The sequence below is a fragment of the Micropterus dolomieu genome, linkage group LG03 (genome assembly GCF_021292245.1).
Source record: "Micropterus dolomieu isolate WLL.071019.BEF.003 ecotype Adirondacks linkage group LG03, ASM2129224v1, whole genome shotgun sequence".
Taxonomy (NCBI): Eukaryota; Metazoa; Chordata; class Actinopteri; order Centrarchiformes; family Centrarchidae; genus Micropterus; species Micropterus dolomieu.
The window spans coordinates 28,515,441-28,537,599 of NC_060152.1; the positions used below are offsets into that span (position 1 = coordinate 28,515,441).

Consider the following 22,159-nt stretch of genomic DNA (forward strand, 5'->3'; position numbering starts at 1 on the left):
GGTCAGTTTTTTCCAAGCAAACCACCAATTCTCCGGTTCCAGTTTTTCCTATGTAAACTGTGAACAAGCAATAAGTATATAAAGCAATAAAATGTCACAGTTTCTGACATTTTATAGATAATCAGTTAATTTTAAAAACAATCCAGATTAATCTATAATGAATATAATTAGCTGGTTGCAGAGCTAATTGAATAATTGTAAATGAGTTACCTGAAAATATGTAATAATACCAGGGAATTTAATAATTTACTGTTCATTTGTATGTATCATTAATGTTAATAAAATCATTCATTAAATGATTAAATTCTGCCTTGATTAAGTAAAACAATATAAGAGTCTTTATAAATATAATTTATAATATTGTATGATTAAAATATATAATATTTGTAAATTTTATTAAAGAGGAAAATGACCTGCAGTGACCCCGCTGCTAACCCCAGATACAAGGAACTGTAGAGTAAATAAGCTTTTTTATTGCACCTATTTGTAGTGGTTTGTTAACAAACAATTGTTATTACAGTTTTTTAATTTACAACTACCAGCAATGGTGGTGATTCGTAGACATCTCACCAATATACAGCAACATTAAAACATGTGCTAAGTTAGTATTTATTGCAGGAGTAGTGTGTTAGACTGTATTATACTGTCAGGTGTTTTTCTTATTTAGTCTTTGATCATGTATTACCTATGAGTGTTTGTTGTGTTACCTGCCACACACTCAGCTGGAGGGAGAGAGCGAGGTCTCCTGGAGTGAGAGGACAGCTCGCTGCAGGAAGGCTCTCTGCAGGACTCTGTTACATGTCATACAGTGAGTGTGTCAGCATGCTCATAGTCCTGAAGACTAACACACACCTGATGTGTTTGTGTGTGTATATAAAGAGTGTGTGCGTGGTCTCTTCCTGAGAGGCAGTATCTGGCAGTGCGTAGGACAGTGTTGCGGTTGTGTTGTTTTTTGTTTTTCAAAAAATCGTTTGATTTTCACTTAAAGAAGTACAAGAACCTGCAAAACAGTGCATCCACACCCACAGATAACCAGGAACCCTGTGATTAGTCTTTGTTTTCTTGTTTTAACTCAGAGGCTAACTGAGGTATGGTTCGTTAACGCCACATGGGTCTTGAATCTGACCTGGGTCTTGAAACTTTCCTTAAAACTTTAACTAGAATACTAAACAACCTTTACAAAAAGCATTAACATGCGACCTGGGCTTTATCTGGGTAAAGCAGAAGTGTTAATGTGCCACTGAAGATGAACTATGGCTCTATCACCAAACCTCATCGGGAAGCGAATCACATTTGGCTAATGACACCATCCCTTTTCTGCAACCACATATTGGCTAAACAACCTGTACCAGCCTTTAAGAATGACTTCAGCTGAGTGCTCACCTACAGTATGATGATGTCCTGTAAAAACATTTCTCCGACTTAGAGTTGCCAGTCACAGGCCTCTTTGTGCACTTTGTGAAGAGTAAGTTCTGTGGGCCTATACCCCAATCAACGGGAGTATTAATGTGTGGAAACTGTTCTTAATTTCAAGTTCACCAAATACGCTACTGTTTCTCCATTGTTTTTCCTATTTGTTTTTTCCTATTGTCCTAATCCAACTATCCATGTTATTATTTGTGTTCATCCACATGTCAAAAAGCTATCTCGATTAATTATTTTCATTAGCTGAAATACAACAATGTCCTAGAAAGTCAACAAATAATCTGAAAAACTCTCTAATTAGTGATGTTTAGTTTGGGTCTTTTTTTAACTTTAAGGTTCTTGTGCAACTTTCTCACTCAAATTCTGCCTGAAAGGAAGAGTTTCCCCAGGCTCAGTGACACTTTACAGCTAAATCAAGCTTAAATTGAATAAATCAACTAATTCCTAACCTGAGTCCGTCTTCTGTGTCTCCCTGCAGAGAAAACCCAGAAGGGAGAAAAGAGGAAGCAGAATGGAGTGAAGGAGAAAGGGAAGGAGAGGAGGAAGAGTAGTCCTGAGAAGAAAAAGGAGAGATTAAAGTCAGAGAACGGCTCCCTGCTAAAAGAGCTAGGTACATTGTTTGTGTGTGTGTGATTGTTTGTGTGTGCGTGGGTGGGTGGGTGGGTGTACGCCCTTCAGTGTTTGCAAACAGATCAAATGCACCTCATTGGCTGAACATATGCCACATATGTGTGTTCCCATATTATGGAAGATCCTGCTGACAAAAGCTTGTAGCATATTCGTGGACTTGATGCATCAATAATTTCTTTGACGCAGAGTTTTCTTATACAATTTCTTCATAAGGGTGTAATGCAATAACAAAACAACCAAGACATTATGAAAGTTGGAAATCTCAGGATATTATTGTTTCATTTTGACCTGATAAAAGGAAACTTTGTCTTAAATAAATTATTGATGCATCACGAGTGCATTAGAGTGCAAACTCTAACAAAACAACTGTTTTATCCTGCTGTGGTCAGCACCCTTTCCATGCTGGTGTGTTACTTTTTCTTTTTTTTTACAGCCATTATGTCTCAGTCATCAGTGTTGTCATGCATTTTCTGTGTGTTAGATCAAGTGTCGGGTGCGACCGTAAAATCTTTAATAGGAGCTGACTGCAGTTCAGCCCAGCAGGTCTGATCGGATCCATCAATCTGTTGGCAGTGTAACATCACTCACAGAGACCGAGAGGCAAGCACAACAACGGTGAGGGAGAGAGAGATTCAGCAAGACTTTGTGTCATGTAAATCATGCAGACCTCCTCTCAGCTTTTTTTTCGCCTGTAGAACTGTGGAACTGTAGACCATTCCCCTAAGAGGTACAGCACGCATTACAGTCATACTGGGCAGTGTGGGAACTGATCTTTAGTCCTCTGGCTGAGAGTCAAGCTAACCTCTAAACCAGTGATTCTAACCTTTGTGTAGACTGTGGCAGGGAAGTGTCTTTCCTGAATATTAATGTTGATTATTATTTTATTGATATTTAGATTATATATGCATTCATTCTATGCATGTATTGGGTCTATTCCTATTACCTTTATTATTATTATTATTATTATTATTATTATTTATTGTTATGTGTTATATCATTAAAAATGACATTGAATGCCAAAGAACAGATTTGATTTAACTAGATTAAATTATATTGATGAGTGTTAAAAAAGCAGTTAGACATTTGACCAACTTTAATTATGTGTCATCACTGATCACCAACAGCAGCCAATCAGAAATGCCAAACAAGAAGCATTCCTTGTTCCAACAGAAAACAAGATTAGTCTACCAAAGAAAAAGTGTGAGGCTACTTGGAAAAAGTAGAAAGGTTTATCTTAACTTTCGAAGGAAATAAGCTTTACTTCTTTGAAAGCTACTGTGAGCCCTGCGCTTGTTCAGTCTCTGCTATGGATATTACTTTATTCTTACTACTTTTATTCTTACTACTTCATTATTTAATATATGTTCCTTCACTGCGGGTAGCAGAGAAGTTAGTTTCAGCCGTAGTGCGCCTGAGGCCATAAAGTCCAAGCGATTGTGGTAGCTACTTGGATTGGAGGACCTGGCAAAATCCCTGCTCAACGAGATATGTTGTTGGAAAAGCAAGAAGAGCCTCGTCTTCTCCCAGAGAACCGGGTTAGGCTGGGCATATTTGACCCATGCGCTGCTTCAACTGGAGGTGCAGAAAGTAGCCTGGGCCACGTCATCGCACTGGATGTCTAATGAACTAATAGTTGTATTACTAATTAGTCTACTAATAAATATTTCTTTACATTCATAATGCATATATAGGCCTATATTTTCAAGTCAATGCAACCTAGCTTTTGACATAGAAAAGGTCAGAATTAATTTGATGGCTTATATTGTTTTGTGCTATTCCAGTCACATTAAACCTGGTCCCATGTTTTGAGATTTCATATTTCCTTTTATTCATAGAATTATTAAAGATGATTATTGAACTTCAGACCTAAGAGAGAGCATCCATTTTTTTCTGATTGACACAGTAAACTCGATGTTGTTGGAATTGTCCCGTTCACATGAAGGCAGCATGGGGATAAGCTACAGAACAGAGACAGAGACACTGAAATAAAGAGTGACTGCTATGGAAATGATACACCATCTCTTATAGTCACATTGCTGTAAATGCAGACCACATTCTTTTGCAAGTTTAAACTTGTATCGTGGTGAATCATGGGTGTAAACAAACAAACTCCCCCCAGAAAACACTTTAACACTTCCCTAACCAATCAATAGAGACCATCGTATCTGCCTGAATAGGGTTATTTTAAGTCGACATTGTTGCGTAGCCATGCCAACATACTGGTTTTTACGGGGTTTTAAGAGTTGAGCGGAGCGAAGTAAAAGTAAACTACTTACTCCTAATTTTTCTAGAACAGCCTCAATAGCACTGTCTATCTTGTTTATAGCGGTATCTCTTACACCCCCTTGGTTTCAGTGCAAAGCTTGACGACGCTTAACAGCTTCACAACGCCATTATTCCCACTACAGCGCTCATTGGATCAATGCTTTTTAACAGAGAAACCGCTGTTTCACGTTGTGATGCCGGAGAGAATCATTCAGCTCGGTGGAGTGGGTGGATTGAAAGGCCCAGGCAAGCATTATTTCCCAAGGTTTTGTCAAACCAAAAATGGCACATGGATGAGCAATTGAATAAATGATCAGCAAATTACCAATCAATTTATTGTTTTAACGGTATTTATCCAGTAAAAAGTGACACTTGCCCAATATGAAGAGTGCAGGTTTTTTTCTGTTTTATTTAAATGTAAACTGAATCCCTTTGGGGATTTTAAAGATGTCATGTTGGTGTCATTGGTGGCATTGTATAGACTTAATAATTATTTGACTGAAAAAGTAATAGAACGATCTAAAATGAAAATAATAATATGGTTTTGAAAGTGTTTCAACAATAAGGTTCATGGGTACTGAGTGCTTTAGTGTTTCTGTTGCTGGTGGAGATGGTTAAGAGTGAAGACAATATGAAGCAGGTTAAAAAAAAAAAAAGGCTGAGTTATCTTCTCATTTTCAGTAACACATATCTTGCAAAGCCGTTTCTACTGGAACACTTCTGCTCAGCCTGACCCTTGTTCTCTATCACAGTGAGTGAAAGACAGGCGGACCCAACAAGACATTCACTGATATCACAAAGTGAATGAAAGAATGTAACAGTTACAATGGGGAATATAAAAGCACGATACTGCCTGATCAAAACGTCCCTCTAGCAGTGGTGCTATTAGTTAGTGAAATTTGGGATGGTGGTTGGAGTGGTTAGAGTTGATGGTTAGAGTTTGACCCATATACCAAACTTTTAAATGGGTAAAAGAAGTGAAATTTGGGAATAAGATTTAGAAAATGTAGGCGTAGGAATTATGGTAAAACTGAAAAGAGAGAGAGAGAGAAGCTCTGTCAGCATTAATCCTTGTCATTAATGAGCGAGTAGTGAGAGGCCTGTCACTGCCAATCTTCATCATTATTGAGATGAGGATAGACGCTAATGGTTGTCTGCCCTGTTAGATGGTGATCCATTCCCTACTACCCATCATTACAGCTACATATGATGCTCAGAAGACAGATATGAAATGGAAATTGAGCATGCAGATTATGTGTATGTAGATATTTGTTCATACCAGTGACAATTTACAGGCATTTAGCTGACACTCGTATCCACAGCGACTGAATGAGGAGGGAAAGGCTCAGTTTCTCGCTCGAGGACACAAGATAGACTGTTGATGGACACACACTGGCGGCTCTGGTGATTGAATCTGTAGCTTTTAAGTTGTCACCACGAGGGAAGCCACCTGTCTGACTACAGGGGTGCAAATTAATATTTAAATGCACAGGCATTCTCATAGAAGTTGAAAAGACGCTCTACTGTGAGAGAGGTTTATTTTTTATATATATTTTTTTTCCCACTGAGCAGAAGTGACATGTCTGAGTAACAATTTTTTGTGCCTGAGAGCTGAAAGTTTCTCAGGAAGTAATCCAGGTTCATGTTAGCGAGGGTAGCAATGTGTTGACTGATGTGTTAAATCATGGGTGCAGATAGCAAAGCCACTCTATTAAGAAACATGGGAGTTTCAGTTTTTAAATTGAATGTCTACCCTTCTGTTCATGTCCATCTGTTTCATTGAGGTAGATAGGCCTGTTTTGAAAGGGTGCACCCTCAGATGTGACAGCAGCAGCCGTAAAGTCATATTTCCTGACATCGTGAAAACATCCTGAGTTTATTTATTCACGTGCAGCTATGTCATTGGACAGTAGAGCTGTGAGAGTTTGATGAGAGCCGGTGCTATCGGCTTTGGCAGAACCAGGATCAAACACAGTGTTTCCTCTCTATCAGGTTATAGTTTTTGTGAATTGTGTGCTTCAGTGGGGTTTTCTCCTGTAAAATAGCATCTGAAAAGTATCTTTGTTGGGACAATAACTGACATTTGATGAAACACCTACTTAGCATTTATAAGCAGCAATTTAAAACATTTAATAAATTCTTAACAGTTTGTAACAATAATATAGTTGTACGCAGTTATAAGGAAATTTTTAAATGTTAATTAATATACCGTGTTTGTCAACAATTATAGCTTACACAAATTACAACTGAAAAATATATGTATACACACACACTGAGTTGTGTTTATACATAGGAGTTGTGTCCACATAGGAGTTATTGTTGTTGATAAATGTATTAAATGCTTACAACTACATTATAGCGTGTTATAAACCTTTAGTTTAAGAGGAAGTTTTACGATAAAAAAAACTATCAAGATAATTTAAGTTATTGTGTAAGACAATGAATAATTAACATGCAAATAATAAAGGGTAAGAAGCACACTATACTGTATGTTTATGTGGGCAAATTAAATGGAAAACAAAGTACTCCATATTTTCAGGCTTACTCTAAAAACAAGCTCCTCTGCTGTGAATAGCGTCCATATGTGGGGCATCAAGTGGGTGGATTTGTGGTCTTGCATAATGCTTGTTTATATGTAACTAGATCTAATAAGTTATGAATATCCCTGCAATGACATTCTCTACAAAGCTGTGGGCTGCACAGACAATTACTGTTCATGATTAATATCTGAGAATATCTAAATGAAAATGCACTCTCATGACTGTGCTCGCTAATATCTTGTATCCTCCTTTGTGTGTGTAAAAGTAGCTCACCTACATGATGGATAATATTTATACTAACTTACTAATTTATAGATCCTCAAAAGATAACTTCTCTGTTCACTCAAACCCTCACCTTCTCCAAAGAGAGGTCAGCTAAATGACAGTGTAAATAGAAAATTACAACTATTTCCAACTATAAATGATGGAGAATTGTGACATGCAGGACAGAAGTGTCAACATAGACACATGAAATGCATTGAAAATACATAAACCGGACATCTTGGCAAACTGACAGTAGCACTAAAGCAACATGTAAAATGTGAGGAGTCCCTTCCTGTGATCTCAGAAAACGAACATGACAGAATGTTGCTCAAAGCTGCAAAAACCACCCAACAAAGACTTCATGCTGCCATCAAAGGATGAAACCTGGAGCTGCTCTGTCGATAACGAAATGGGCTCTGCCTTTGTAGGATTAGGGCATTTTGGAGGGAATTATATACAGCCAAGGTTAACCTCACTCTATTGTTAGCATAAAATCTATCCACAAGTCTGAAAAGATTCAGTTTCCACTTCTAGACGTTTCAGCTTTGTGTGTCAGCTGCAGAGTTTTGAGAAACAGAGTTGTAAGTGGAAGGTTTGTTAGTTTGTATCTCCTGCATGAATGTGAAGTAGTGTTGTGTACATTACTGGTATTACCTGTATATTGGCAGATTTGCCACTTATATGAAGTGTGAAACTGAAGCTTACTGGTCTTGATAAAGATCACTCACATCTGAGAAAAGTGTGGAGGAGTGTGCAGCTTTACATCCACAGCATTACGTTTAGAAATAAAAGTCTGTGTGTTAAGGGGGAAAAATGGTTGCTCCAATGTGCAGTCTCTAGCTGTGGAAACTACCCTCTCCACTGCTACACGTGTACCAGGTAAACCCATCGTTATTCATAGTTCTGTACAGACGCAGAGTTTGAAATTACATTGGCTCTGATCCTAGTTATTTTTTTCACCTGACCAGTGTTTGCTTAATGTTTTGAAGTGATTCAGTGTGCGTTGGCTGTCCAGCTTGTTTGCAAGTGCTGTGGTTTGGTACTCCACTTCGCTGATGTTAGTCTCTGGATAATGGTTTAAAAAGTATTCACAAAAAACTTCACCTTCATATTGTAGAGCTCCCTATTAAGTTGTTAAATCCTTATTGTGCCCACATTTTACTATTAAGTCTATTTTAGCCCAGTTTTAACCTAGATGTCTTGTGACTAATCACCAAATCAGTGTTTACAATGTGGTAATATGTCCACAAACTGTCTGACCACTCGTGTTACTTCCCTTAATGGTTCTGGTCAGTGTATTCTCAGTTTAAATAGTAAAATGTTTCCATTGCCAACAGGATGAAAACTACAAAAATAATCCCCTGAAATTTGAATTTTCTGTTAAAAAGAATGTAAATGCTCTGTATTTGTATAGCACCTTATTTAGTCTTTGCGACCACTCGAAGCACTTTTTACATTACATCGCATTTACCCATTCACACACATTAATACACTGTGCTCAAACAGAAACTAACATTCACACACATTCATACACCGATGGTACAGCAATCGGGGGCAATTCGAGGTTCAATATGTTGCCCAAGAACACTTCGACATGCTGCCTGGAGGATCTTCTGATTATCGGGCAACCCGGTCTACCTCTTGAGCCACGGCCGCCCCACTTTGAAAAATGTCATTATAATGGGTTTAATGGAGAGTTTCTGAGCACTGTGATGATCTGAATGAGGCTTAGAAGGTATTTCACCTTGACAGGAATAATATTTTCAAGGAAATACTGGATTCCTTTAACTTTAGGGTGGATTTCTTGGGAATAACAATAGTAAACATTGAAAATTTTGAATACTTATAATAACATATCAGTCAGTATATCAGTCATTAAACATCTGATCAGGTCGAAATGCAGTATATAGAATCTCCATCCTCATATGTGTTTATATTTTGCTGTACAATCAAGATACAATCTGGCAGAGCTGTTTCGAGCTTTTCACCCCCACACACGGTGACTGATAGCAATGACGCAGGATTGTCTCTCATTTCCTTATTTAACTTGAGCTGAACGTCGCACAGCCAACAGTATTTTCCTGTTGAAGTGAATATGATCAATAAACAGAGAGACGATAACAGGACAGGAGACTAGTTTGGCTCTGCCTCACTTGCTTCCTGTTCTGATATTATCTCCCTCTTCCCTTCTATTTATCTCTTTCAGTTTTCCTGTTTTTCACTCGGAATCTTTCTCTTTCTCTCTCTGTCTCTCTCTCTCTCTGGATCTGTGTTATAACACTCCCTATTTCTGTTTATCCTTCTTCCTCTATTCCTCTGTCTCAGTCTTTCCATCTGACTGATTAGGTAAAAGGACTACAACTCTGTCGAATAAATGCTTGAAAATCATCACTTGCATTGTGTGTCCATGACAAGCCCTATTGCGTCTGTGGTGTTCTTTTGTCGTGTCCAACTGTATCATTTGTCTGCATTTGTGTGTGTGAATGTATGCTTTCCTTTGCCAGTGATATATATATATATGTGTGTGTGTGTGTGTATAGTTATATAGTTCCTGTCGCAGTGTGTCATCTGTGTGTTTGTTTTTGCATGCCGTATGTGTTCATATCTCACAGTCTCAGTGTGTGCGTTTGTGTGTCAGGCCATCTGTTCTCTATCGGATCTGGTCCTGACTCCCAGGGCTTTGTCTTCCTCTTAGTGTTCTGGGATCAAGAAGACAGATATGTACCAGAACTCCTTCTCAGATGTAATGTCCCCTATCTTCCCTGTTTAGAAAAGGGAGATTGTTTTGAAATCTTCCTGGTGTCACACTCATAGGCACTGAGGAGTTTCATCCTTAAAACTGAGATCCATAACAAATTACAGTTGAAAAATTTCAATCTAATCTGCATCTTTGAGTGTTGCTAGACAAATTTACATATACTGAAAAACATCCACTAAAAATTAACTGGCAAACTGTAGGGAGTTTTATAGATGATGAGGTGACTTACTGCCTCTCCCCTAACCCTAACCAGTATATAAATTAATATTTCTGAAAGTGCTGGGTCCCAATACCAGATCAAAGTTTATTCAGTACAGTAACTGATTTCAGTGGATCACCTTAACGAAATTGAAACAGAACAGGAAATGTGAAAGTCAAGGACATTCCAGCAACTTTATGCATCAGCAATCACATTATGGTTGAAATTAACCTATGAAAGAAGTAAACAAATCACCTGCAAAGTAAATTTGGTTTGTGTCTACTGATGACACCTCTAACCCAAGCTAATGCCCTTTGAGCCCTGCCGGATGACAATGAGTCATAATTCAGGTGCTGGCTTTGTAGCACACTGCAGGTTTAAGTTTTCGAAAAGACAAATCAGAACAACATGAAAACACAATCGGATAAAAACTAAGCTAAGATGTACAGGTGTACTTCAGGGCCCCATGACATCACTGTTGGGTGTGGTTGCAGGTACAATAGAGCTCTTTCTGACCAGAGATCAGAGGTGGAACAGGCCTGAAACTTTCAAATCAAACAGATCTCATGTCTTTCAACCACACAACCTTACACAAACGTGAATGTCCACATACAGGCCAGTGTAAAACCCCAGGCTTTCCAAAGTGACCTGCCCCAACTGAGCAGCTCAATGCTGGGATCAAAGGTGAAATATTAGGACCTGAACTGTCCACCGGGGTGTGTTGAACCACACTGCAGCCTGACCGCCCAAAACACTTGGAGGGCAGTAGCAACACAATGTACTTCTCTCTAAAAGAGACAAACATTTAATGACGCCACTGATTTTACAAATCAATTTCAGTTTACTCGTCATGAGGATTAGTAGTGAACCTGTGAATTAAGTTGTAGAATGTTTTGCTGCTCAGGAGGGAGTTTTCCAAAGATTAAAAAAGTCCCAGAATACAACCCAACTAAGACAAGGCTACATAATAATTATCCTTATTTTTTTTTTCTTGATTTCTTCTTACAGTGTTCATTTTTCAGTAAGATTCCATTACATTAAATTTACATTTACTTATTTAGCTGACACTTTTATCCTACGCGCTATATATGTCAGAGGTTGCACGCCTCTGAAACAACTAGGGGTGTCGTGCTCAGGGACACGTGTTGCCACCCCTAGATTACATTCATCTTATAGGTAAATTGTATCATAGTCTTGTCCCTCTCCTAAACGTTTGTTCCTGATGGTGACAGTAAAAACCATTGGTAACAAGTGAGAAAAATGCCCCTCAGTCAAAGCAAGTCTTGGCTGCAGTGCATTCTGGTGTTGTTACTGAGAAAATGTGTATCTTTGTGTCTTGCATGATGACATTTTCTCTGTATTATTGTTGAATTTCAGTGCAGGATAGCATCTCTAGAAAGACACCTTTGCTTTTTCACTCTGAATGAAAAAACTACAGGCTCATAAATTCCAGGTCGCATCGTAATAGCTGTATGCCTTTTTAACTCTTTTAAAGGCAAATTAGGATGGACTGTTCCTTTAGCATTAAGTTGTAATCAGTTTTTATTTCATTCAAGTGGTCAAAATTACAAATTAGCATGGTGTGAGATAATTTTGATATAATATGGTAAAAGACAAAAATGTAAAATGTCCCTTTTTGTTGTAGAGAAAAACTCTTGACAGGTTTATTTCTGTTGATTCATGCTGAGCTTTTTATTCTGGTTGCCATTATTGTGTTCTATTCTGTGATTGCCCTCCTTTATTCAGGTATTTAGTTCGCTCTTTTTCCGCCTGCTGCACTTCTTGTTTCTCCTTCATCGCTCTGATGGGTCTTTTGATCGTTCTGTTGCTCCTCCTGCACCTTTACTTTTCTCTGCTTCTATCTCTGTCTTTCTGATGGAGTTCCCAGGCAGACGGCTTGCACCCGAGAACAATCATCAGACTGTAGTGAGGGCTTTAGACCTAGCAACACACAATCTCTCTCTCTCGCTCTCTCTCTCATGCACAGGCCTGGTCTTGGCCCTGTCCTGCTGCTAGTGCATTCCTTACCCTGCACTGCCTTAGTAGCGCTGGCTAGCAAATCGTTGCTCACTGCTACAGTATCAGCTGTTCTGTAACAACATCCCTGGGCTTTTTGTTACCGTGAGACAAGTGTACACTGGCATGAAGGACGGCTTTTCCCCAAACTGTTGTTGTCATGCAACAAAGCCTTGAACAAGGGCTTTAGATGGCTTTAACGGCAGCAGGACCTTTTGATATATTAGCATTAGCCTACAGTATTCCATTAATTCAGCATGTTAGCTGTAGCTGAAGAAGCAGGAGGAGTCAGTGTCGTCATCTGGTTTAAAAGACACAGCTCCACTTCCGGGGGGCTTCGTCTGGAAATAAATTTTATTTTGTTTCTTCAGCAAATTTATGAAGGAAAGAAAGCTAAAATAGTCATAGTCATAACTTTTGCTTACAGAACCCTTCCCTTACATAACTGACATATATAAGACTACCACAAAAAGTAGTTCTACAGAAAGACTATAGAGATATAACAAAACCAAACAGTCGTATACTAAGACAAATTTCATACAGTACTACATACCATTTTATAAAAGACTTTCTACAATTTTAAATGGGAGGCATAGAAAAAAAAAACATTTGTGGTAAAGTGACAGTTTTAAGCAGTTTTACCATGTTAAATGTGGGGGAAAGGTGTTTGCTACACATGATAAAATAATAAAAAAAAACCACCCGTTGTGCTACCGTGGCACCCACTGACTGTAAAGAGGGAAAACAGCAGCAACAACAAAGTGACACCAGGATGGTATTTGACATGAGATGATGAAAAATAGGTTATTTATCCACACTAGTGACTCTAGTAATGGTGGTCTGTCGGTCAATCCACCATGTTGGCAATCTATATCTATATCAACTACAAGGTGGAGTGTGGCATGAAATTTTGTAGACATTTGTGATCAGAAGATGAATCCTACTGACTTCGGTGAACCTCTGTCTTTTCCTCTAGCACCACTGTCGGGGTGACATTTATAGTTTTAAGTAAGATGTCATACTATATGATGGATTACCATGAAATTTGGTACACATATTCATGTTCCCTTCATGATGAATTTAAGCAACTTTGGTGATTCTATGACTTCAGTCAATCGCCAAGAGGTAAAATTTTTCATGTCTTATCCTTTGGTTTATGACCAGTGTTGGACAAGTTACTTCCAAAATGTAATACATTATAGATGCTTTACACTAATTTTGAGTTACTTTCACTACAATTTAATGGGCGCATTATTCTAATGTGAAGATGTGACTGCATTGGTGGGTTCTAGTGATGTGCAGAGTTATATCTGCAGATTGGGTGGGTTTTGTCATAAAAACTAACCTTTTGATTGATAGCTGGGTGGGGGGGTGGGGTGAATTGTCTCCCCATTGAGAAAGACGCTGTGCACAATTCCGCATGAGGTACAGCAGCATATCGTCATTGATAATTTCAATCTCCCGACACAGCAGAACTGACAGTAGCCTCTCTAATCATGAAAGTAATTTGTTAAAGCACAAAAACAAAACAAAATAATTTACGCATGATCCATCAGGTGATCTACCATCTTGTTAAGTAGTATTAGTTTGCACCATGCCTAAAATCTGATGGTTTTTCCAGTGCTGAAATGTTTCTCTGTGTGGGTTAATTATTAAAAAAACAAAATTCTTAATTTCGGGTTAAAGTGCGTTGTAACGCACATTACTGAGATTGTAACGGCTATAATATTACAGTTTTTTTTAGAAATGTGTTACATTACTGCGTTACAGCAAAAAGCGATACATTACTGTAATTGTGTTAATTTTGTAAAGTGTTACTCCCAACACTGGTGATGACCAGTTACCTGCAAAACTAATGACATTCCCATCAGCCTCTGCAGTACTACTACAAATGTAGCATGCTAACATAGTAAACTAAGATTGTGCTAAACACTAGCATGTTAGCATTGTCAGTGTGTTAGCATGCTGGTGTTAGCACTTAGCTCAAAGCACTGCTGTGTGTCAGTACAGCCACACAGAGCTGCTAGCATTGCTTTAGACTCTTATTCTTGTCTCTATATTTTCTGGATGTACAAGAAGTGATATAATTTAAAAATAGCTACAGACTAAAGAGTGGCATGTTTTAGGTCTCCCTTTGTCCTTCCTCACTCCACTACTCTCTCCTCGGTCTTCCTCACACTTCCTCACTGCCCTCCCCCACACCCCCGTCACCTATTCTCTCCCTCAGAGCTCTCTCGGCTCCTGCAGAGACATGCTGCGTCATGGAAACGGCCGGCTGCGTGTGTGTGTGTGTGTGTGTGTGTGTGTGTGTGTGTGAGTGTGGAAGATAGCTTGTGTTAAAGCCACCCTAACAGCACCTCCTGCCGTCCTGCTTGGCAGATCATTATAGGAACTGAAGATTTACAGGGAGCCTGGAAAGACAGTAGGGGAAAGAAATGAGATAAAGAAGCTTAGACCAGAACCATCTGCATACACTTGTCTGTATTTTTCATAATGTGTCTGTGTGCAGGTTTTTGTCAACAATATCTCTTTAAGAGGCAGCTGATCCCCAAAGTGGATATGACGTGCAGAGGTGGATGGTTGTTTTTGGTTAAGTAAGAATACTAAATTTCATTACTTTTACATGGATCTGTTTCATAAATGAAACTATAGAATAGACTGTAGGGAAATAATGAAAATACTGTTGAGTTCTCTGTTCAGTCAGAGTTGAACACACACACACTCCCACAGACACAGTCGTTGTGTCTGTTGCCAGCTAGCTTAGAGCAACAGTTAGTGCACTCCATTTCGGATTCTGGACAAACATGTAATTTGGCAAAACTTGAGTTTTGGTTCTTGATTTTTAAGTTATTTATAACCTTTAGTACTTAAAATTGTCAAAAAGCTAAACATAAATGACTTTGACAGAGTTTCAGAAAAAGATTCTGGATTCTGATTTAAGAGGATGTAAAGATGTGAGGAGTGAAAGACTGGCAAGCCAAAATGTGGGCACCCTCTTCTGTGGAAACCGGAGAGAAGAAGTACATGAGCTTATGGATCCCACCCCCCATTCTCTGTTCTCCTTAAGTCTCTCTGCATTGTGTGTGTCTGTGTGCGCGCGTGCGTGTGGGTGCGTCAAAGTAAGAAAAGCTAAAATGCTGCAGACAGACACGCAGTGCTTTGACAGCACTTTCACAGCCCACAATGATAGAAAAGGAGCCATGTAAATCTCCTAATTATATACACACACCCCAGAGTGTGGGGAAGGGGACAGGAAACAGGATTTCTGCTGTAAAGAATAGGTTTATATGTTCATTATTGATGAAGCGACAGAAACAGCATGTTTAGATTTGAAGCTTATCGCTACATACTGTGAATTTCACTGTGTCAAGTTGGGTGTTGTGTTAGAGGTGCTGTGTGAGAGATTAACATCAATTTGGTGATGTTGCATTGCATTTTTGATTCTATTCATTTTGAATGAAAGATGTTGGTATAATTAACTTAAAGAAACAAGGCTGCATCACACATGCAGCCTCCACTTGCCTTTAAATATTGTGTTTCACCAACTCACATTACGGAAACCTGTTATATTGCTTCATGGTACAAAACTGGAAGATGTGATTTCAAACAGCTCTGTACTGTTTAGGTAGGATGCATTATGCTATCTTTATTTTCTATGCATTCATGTCATCATATGTATCCTTTTTTAGCAGGTTTTGTCCACCAGTCACCTTTGCATTATGTTGTATCGGCTTGTCTTTAACATTTAAAAATGATAATGTGTTCTTGAAAAAAAACAAAAAAACACCTTGTTCTTTGCCAGTTTTTAAAGAAAAGAAAATCCAAGCTCAAACATTACTGTTTGAATCGTGTCATTTTTTAGTGGACCGACTAAGCGAGTTGAAGCTAACCCTGTATTTAACAGAACTGTGGGATTTAAGGTTTGGCACAAAAGTCTTGCATTGCAGTGGAAAGCCTTGGTGCTCCGGCTCGATTTATGCCTTTTACTTCTTGACTTCAGTTGAGAGATCTTTAAATCGACTGACGGCTTTAGTACAGCGTATTCTGTATTTTTATTTTATTTATGAAAATGTGCTGCACTCCTCACCTTCTTTCTTCTTTCTCTCCGTTCTTGCCCTTATTCTTCTCCCCCACTTTGCCACCTCTGCTTACTGTCTCTGCCTTGATATCATCCATCTCTTCCTCCCTTCATCCTCCTCTCTCCCTCCTTATGTCCCTTCCCCTTCCCTCAGGTTTGTCAAAGTCCTTCCCACTGGACAACTCTTTGTTCGATAGCTGGCTCGCCCAGTCGGTTCAGATCACCGCTGATGACATGCTAAGCCAGTGGGCCCTGGGTGCCCAGCATCGGGACAAGAGCGGCCGCCTGCTCTCCGACCAGGTAGGGCTTCAGCAACAAGAAACCTGCAAAGTGGTGCCTCTGCTATTTCTGAGTTGACTGTAATATAATGATAACTGATACATTCAGTAGACATGAATTTGATAATGCAGCAATGGATTGGTGCAATGGATTTCCAATGTGGATTTAACTCATTCATATATAGGTCTATAAATATAATAAAAAATGAGCAGAACATCATTTCAGCACCAATACCTGCAGACAGCACCTTTTGAACTGAATCCCAGTCCACTTCACTGGTGGAAAAAACTGGTGCCAGGAGCCATATAAGGAACTATTCTGCCTACAGACATGACTGAGACAGACATCCAAAGTTAACATAAAATTTGCTGTCAAAAACTTCTTCTTAGTCAAGGACGAGGACTTGACTAGAGGACAAAAGGGACAAAATCCAGACTAAATTGAGGTTGTCAAAAGGAGAAAAATGTGTAGGCAGAGCATCTTTGTGAGAAGTAAACTGTTTCAAACTTAATAACATGTCTTAATCCATGACACAATACACAGATAATTTAATTTTTGCTTCATGGTGTGCTGAAATTTAGCACAAAGTTACATGTAAACAACCAAGAACATTACTTTTTAAGTCAAACATTTTGCTCAACCCAGTTTGTGTTGTCAGTGTTCACAGTCATGTAAAATGGACCACTGCTACAACCAATGAATAACAGCTTTGGTTTAATGAATAAGTTAGCACATCCGACACAAAAAAAGAGAAATAACTCATGGATACATTGTACTCTATGATTTATGTTTGCCACAATAGGGTGAGGGATTTTCAGTAGTTAGCCAAGATAATTCATAGAATACCAACAGCTTAAAGTTTAGTGTGAGAATATTCTATACTAATCTTATTATCAACAGGTCCAATGAAAAACTAAAACCAACAATGAATTAATCCTACTAACAAATAGTTCCTGTGGGACTGTAGCCTGATATCTTATTCCTCTGCCAGAGAGCTTAGCTGTTGGCCCAAAAACTATTAAATTCACAACAGTTTGATTACCATCCGCTAAAAACTACAGTGCCTGGCTGTTTTAGGAAATGATGTAGTCTTTTTTTATTTTATTTTTTTAATTAAACTGTATATTCATGGCCTGTTTAGAGATTTATGTCTTCAGTAGGAGCTAATAGTCTAAGTGCTACAGACCGAACAAAGCTCTTTGTTTCCACTGAAGGCTTATTGATCCTGCTGACATCAAAGCTCCCATGCAAACTGTCCACAAAAGTAACTTAGCAAAGTGTTTCAACGCTCATTCCTGTGACATTGTGGTCAATGTCAACAGCCAGTGCAGTAGTGTTTAATTTTTAGGTATTTAAGTTTATAATGCTATCAAAATCAACACATCTGTTTTCTGCAGTTGCTCCCTTGCTGCTCTAATAGCACATTTTACAAGCCCTTTGAGGACAATTTCTGATTTTGGGCTGTATAATTAAAATTGGCTTGGCATAACTTGACATAAGCTATTGCACTGTGGTTTTAAAACCTGGATGTTATTATCTTCTAAAGTTGCATTGAATAATTCTGAGGAGTGAAAAGAAGACTGTTTGCTTTTTATTGTAGGGCATTAAGTTTCCCCAAACTGAAAACCACCCTCATAAAGTTCTCCACTTTTGTCAGATGTCACAAACCCACAGATAAGAGTTAAGCCTTCACACTGGAAACCACCTTCAAACACCTTTTATTTAGAAACATTTCGACTCTTGACCAATTCCTTTAGATTGAATCTTTATATAACTGGAGTTTGTAAGTTTTACTCACTTCTCATAGTAGGTTGATAAGTTCGATGAGAGATTTGATGGTCAGAGCAGTCCTGCACTGTGGCTGACCTGCTGTTTTCCTCAGGAATGTGCTCTGTTTGTGTATTGTTTGGCAGGGGGCTCCAACCAGAATGCATAATATAACTCCATTGTTTAAGGGTTGTGTTCAGGAACAAAAATAAAAATACAGAAACACAGTCATTTTTTTCTGTAAAACAGAATGAGATGTTAATATGAAAACCTGATATCTTTAAGAAGAAAGATCTGAAAAAATAAAGATCTTTGAAGTAGTGACTTGTCAGACAATCCCAAAAGGTCCCACGTTACACAGGCCTGTAGTTGCCATTAATAACAAAACTGTTTTTTTTTTACAATAGAGCAAATTAAAGATACAACAGAATCATCTCATGAAGAGCTTAAACACCACAATATGAAATGCTGATTTTTATTTTTTTATTTTTTTGCTTGACAACAAAATGTCTTGTGAATTCAGTTGCTCACATCTCCATTGTTGAGCTGATGGAAATGTGGGTAGGTGTAGGTGGGTGGGGAGTTTATTTTTCCCCAAAAAAAATTACAGGCAAGAATCAGGTTTCAAAACCAGAAACCTGAGCAACAGGCAAATTAATTGTTGTTTTGCAAAAAAAAAAAACATTCCAGATATATATTGAACATTTTGTGTTAACCTTTAAATGTGAACTGATTCAACTCTTTCCCTCCTCTCTTGTTCTCTTCCTCTGATTCAGCTCCTGCAGGGCGAGGAGAGCCTGCTAAACCTTATGATGGAGAACTCCATGCAGTCCACCTGGAAAACACCCCAGCTGGGCCGCAAACCACGAGGGGGCAACAAGCTCCATGCTCGTGGACACCCGGCAACCCCCACCCCCACCCAGCCTCAAACACTCCTGTCTGCAGCAGCCGCCTCCGCTGCCAGCAGCACTGCAAAGAGCCTCTGGGAGAGCGTGGCGGAGGATAATTCCAGCCATGTGGGCCGGAGAGGGGAAAGGTCCAGGGGCTCCTCCAAGGCCCTGCACCACCACCACATTCATCACCACCAGACCAGGAGCTCTGACCTGCACAGGGACCCTCCACCGCAGCCACCCATCTCCAAAATGGATTCCTGTCACATCTCGGAGGACCGCGGCTGGTGGGACAGCGTCCACACAGGGAATGGTGTTGCGTCAGGGGCTGGATCTGGTTTCACCGCGAGCTCATCACCACCTCCGGCCTCTAGCCCCGGTGTCACGGTGCCTGACACAGGGGCGATTCTACGTGGCGGGGCCCCACGTCTCCGTCTGTCCCGCCAGGGTAAATCCAGAGGGAAGGGGTTCAGTGGAGGAGGAGGCATAGCAGGGCTGGGGCATGTAGACTTGCCACTCACAGGAAAGGAATCGTCCCTGCTGGACGCTGCTGAAACTGACGGGTACTTCTCTGATGGCGAGCAGAGTGATACAGACACACGCTCTGGCGGACGCAAACTCCGCTTGCCGCAGTTGCATTCTGGGAACGAGGACCTGCTGAGAAGGAGCGTGCTGGCATCCTAAAGAACTTGAGACTCAAATTAACACACAAACACATACACACACAGTTATCCAAGAAGTGTCCAGCTGGCTAATTGTTTCCCCATCTGTGCCCCGTATAAAGTCTACAAAACATGGCTGGATGGCGTTGTTCAGCCAATCCCTGTCACATTTACCAGTGGAAAATCTCTTCAGCTCTTACCTGCTTTGTTTTTGGGGGTGAATCTGAATGTAGCTGTTTGCCTGTCGTACAGTAAAGCTTCTCCACCGGATCGTACTTTGTCGTTAGCTTACCACAAAATGCGACACATTAAACAAAATAGGAAACAAACATTACCGTTAGTCTTTTTTTGTTTTGTTTTCCAGATTCATTTTGTTTCTGGGCGTTGGAAGTACCCATTTTTGGCCTCATGTCTGTGGTATCTGCCAGACTTGGGAACAAACACTTCGGGGCATTATTACTATTATTATTATTATTCAAGCTGGTTTCAGGGTCTGCTTCGCTCCTGGTCTTTATGGCCTGAGATGCATCCAACAAGTCCTTGATTTCTTGAATATGTTCAGTGGAAAGAAAATTTCACAACAGAGCTAGTCTGAATATGTACAGAGGGTGACATGGGACAACATGTATTCAGCCTTGAAAAGCACAACTAGCTAGTCATAAGAGCTGTAACGTACGCACTCGTGTGTATAATAGATGCATAATCAGGGTTGGGGTCAGTTCTCATCATGCTGACTCAGTTGTAAAATGTACACTAAAGCCGTCATTCTCAAATTTATCATCACAGACTTAAAAAAAACTGTTATCCATCTTTTGAATCGCAAATAGATTGACCCCAACCCTGGTGCTCATTCAGATTGTCACACAGAGACACAAACACACAGACATACTGACACACATACTACTATAAGCAAATCCCTTTGCTCCCATCACAGCCGTTTCTGTCTTTTTATTTGATCTGACTCTTGTCAGCTGCTTTCAAATTCTTCCTAATTCTGTTCTGGGTTTTTTTTTTCTTTCTTTTTTTTTAGCCTGAATCTTTGGATAAAAATCGTAGAAACTCTGTGCCTTCTGTCGCTTGCCCCTGTGCCCCACCTCCCCTCAAACCCCCACCCCCCGACCTTCTCACTCACTCAACCAAACAAGCAAACAATCAATAAGTTGATCAATCAGTCGTTTCTCAATCGGATTTGTAACAATCAAACCAAAAGGAAATCCTGTTGGATTGGTTACCAGGTGTAGCCAGCATTGGGCTCCTTGTCACCTTAACAATTGTCTAGTGCCTGAAACAAGGATGTAAATGCAGCGTTTGCCATTAATCAACAAAGCATCTGCAACAATTAGCAAAGCAGAGCAACACCGTACTATCAGTGCAAAGAGCTGCCTACTGTACTCTGTGCCCCCCCTGACTAGATCACTGCAGTCCAGAGCCATCAATAAACGGAGTTTGTCCAGGTCACACTGTGAGCACCATGTCGCTGCCTCTGAGAGCGAGCCGACTGCAAGAATAGATACACATGGAGAAAAGAAAAACGGAGACAATAAAACATTAGCGTGCTAGCAGATTGTTCAACTTTTGTTCAACAGATTTTTTTATATATTTTGTGTAGTCTGTTTCCTCTGTCAGCAATCAGTTCAGTAGTATGAATGAATAATGCTTCGTTATTCAAGTTTCTCGTGTAAAAATACAGCTACATTTTGGGCTGAATCACAAAGGTGGGCAGAAACACAAGAGCCTCCCTGTCACTGCGACATTTGGTATTTGGAGAATTGATTAGACAAAACTGGATAAAGCACGTGTGCTTTTGAGTTGAGGTTATGTGATAAAGCAAGTGACCTCAACTCAAAAGCTCCACTTACTAACTTTTGGAGCTTTCAACCACAACTTGCGGTCTTGGCTGTCTCAGCTGTCATCATAACGTAAGAGTGGAAAAACATGTTTTATGAGCATCTTGGAAATTACAAATAACATAACAGCTTGAGGGTTCCCCATACCCTTTTGTCCCCCTAAACCTCCTTATATAAAACAGTCACTATGCTGGTTAACATGAGCATCCTGAGTGCAGTGGATCCATATCACTGGACGATTTCTAGGTAGTGAAGCCTCTCAAAAGTCAGTTATTATGGTTACTATATAAAGCCACCAAGGTTAACATTGCAGTTTTCAGGAAACAGGCATTCAGAGAAACGAGTTAGTCATACTTAATCAACCATGTGTATCTATGCAATTTAATATATTGAAGTACTAAGATGCCCAACACTGTTTTATTCAGCCAAGCATTGAGCTGGATTTATGGCACCAACATGGCTGCCACTTAAGTTTGACGTGGACAAGCTTTCGTAACTGATGGCTCGGTTGCACCGGTTCTCCTGTAAGATGAATGATG

General features: G+C 39.6%; 1 protein-coding gene across 1 annotated transcript in view; it reads left to right on the top strand.

Moving 5' to 3' along the window:
- LOC123968617 (E3 ubiquitin-protein ligase Jade-2-like) overlaps window positions 1-20,102 on the top strand; it is a 31,695-nt gene extending 11,593 nt beyond the window's left edge. The window contains exons 3-5 of the mRNA XM_046045485.1: window positions 1,904-2,035; window positions 16,330-16,475; window positions 18,998-20,102. Of these exons, the coding sequence (XP_045901441.1) occupies window positions 1,904-2,035; window positions 16,330-16,475; window positions 18,998-19,795 (1,076 nt within the window). The 3' untranslated portion in view covers window positions 19,796-20,102. The remainder of the gene's footprint in view (window positions 1-1,903; window positions 2,036-16,329; window positions 16,476-18,997) is intronic.
- The last annotated feature ends 2,057 nt before the right edge of the window (window positions 20,103-22,159 follow it).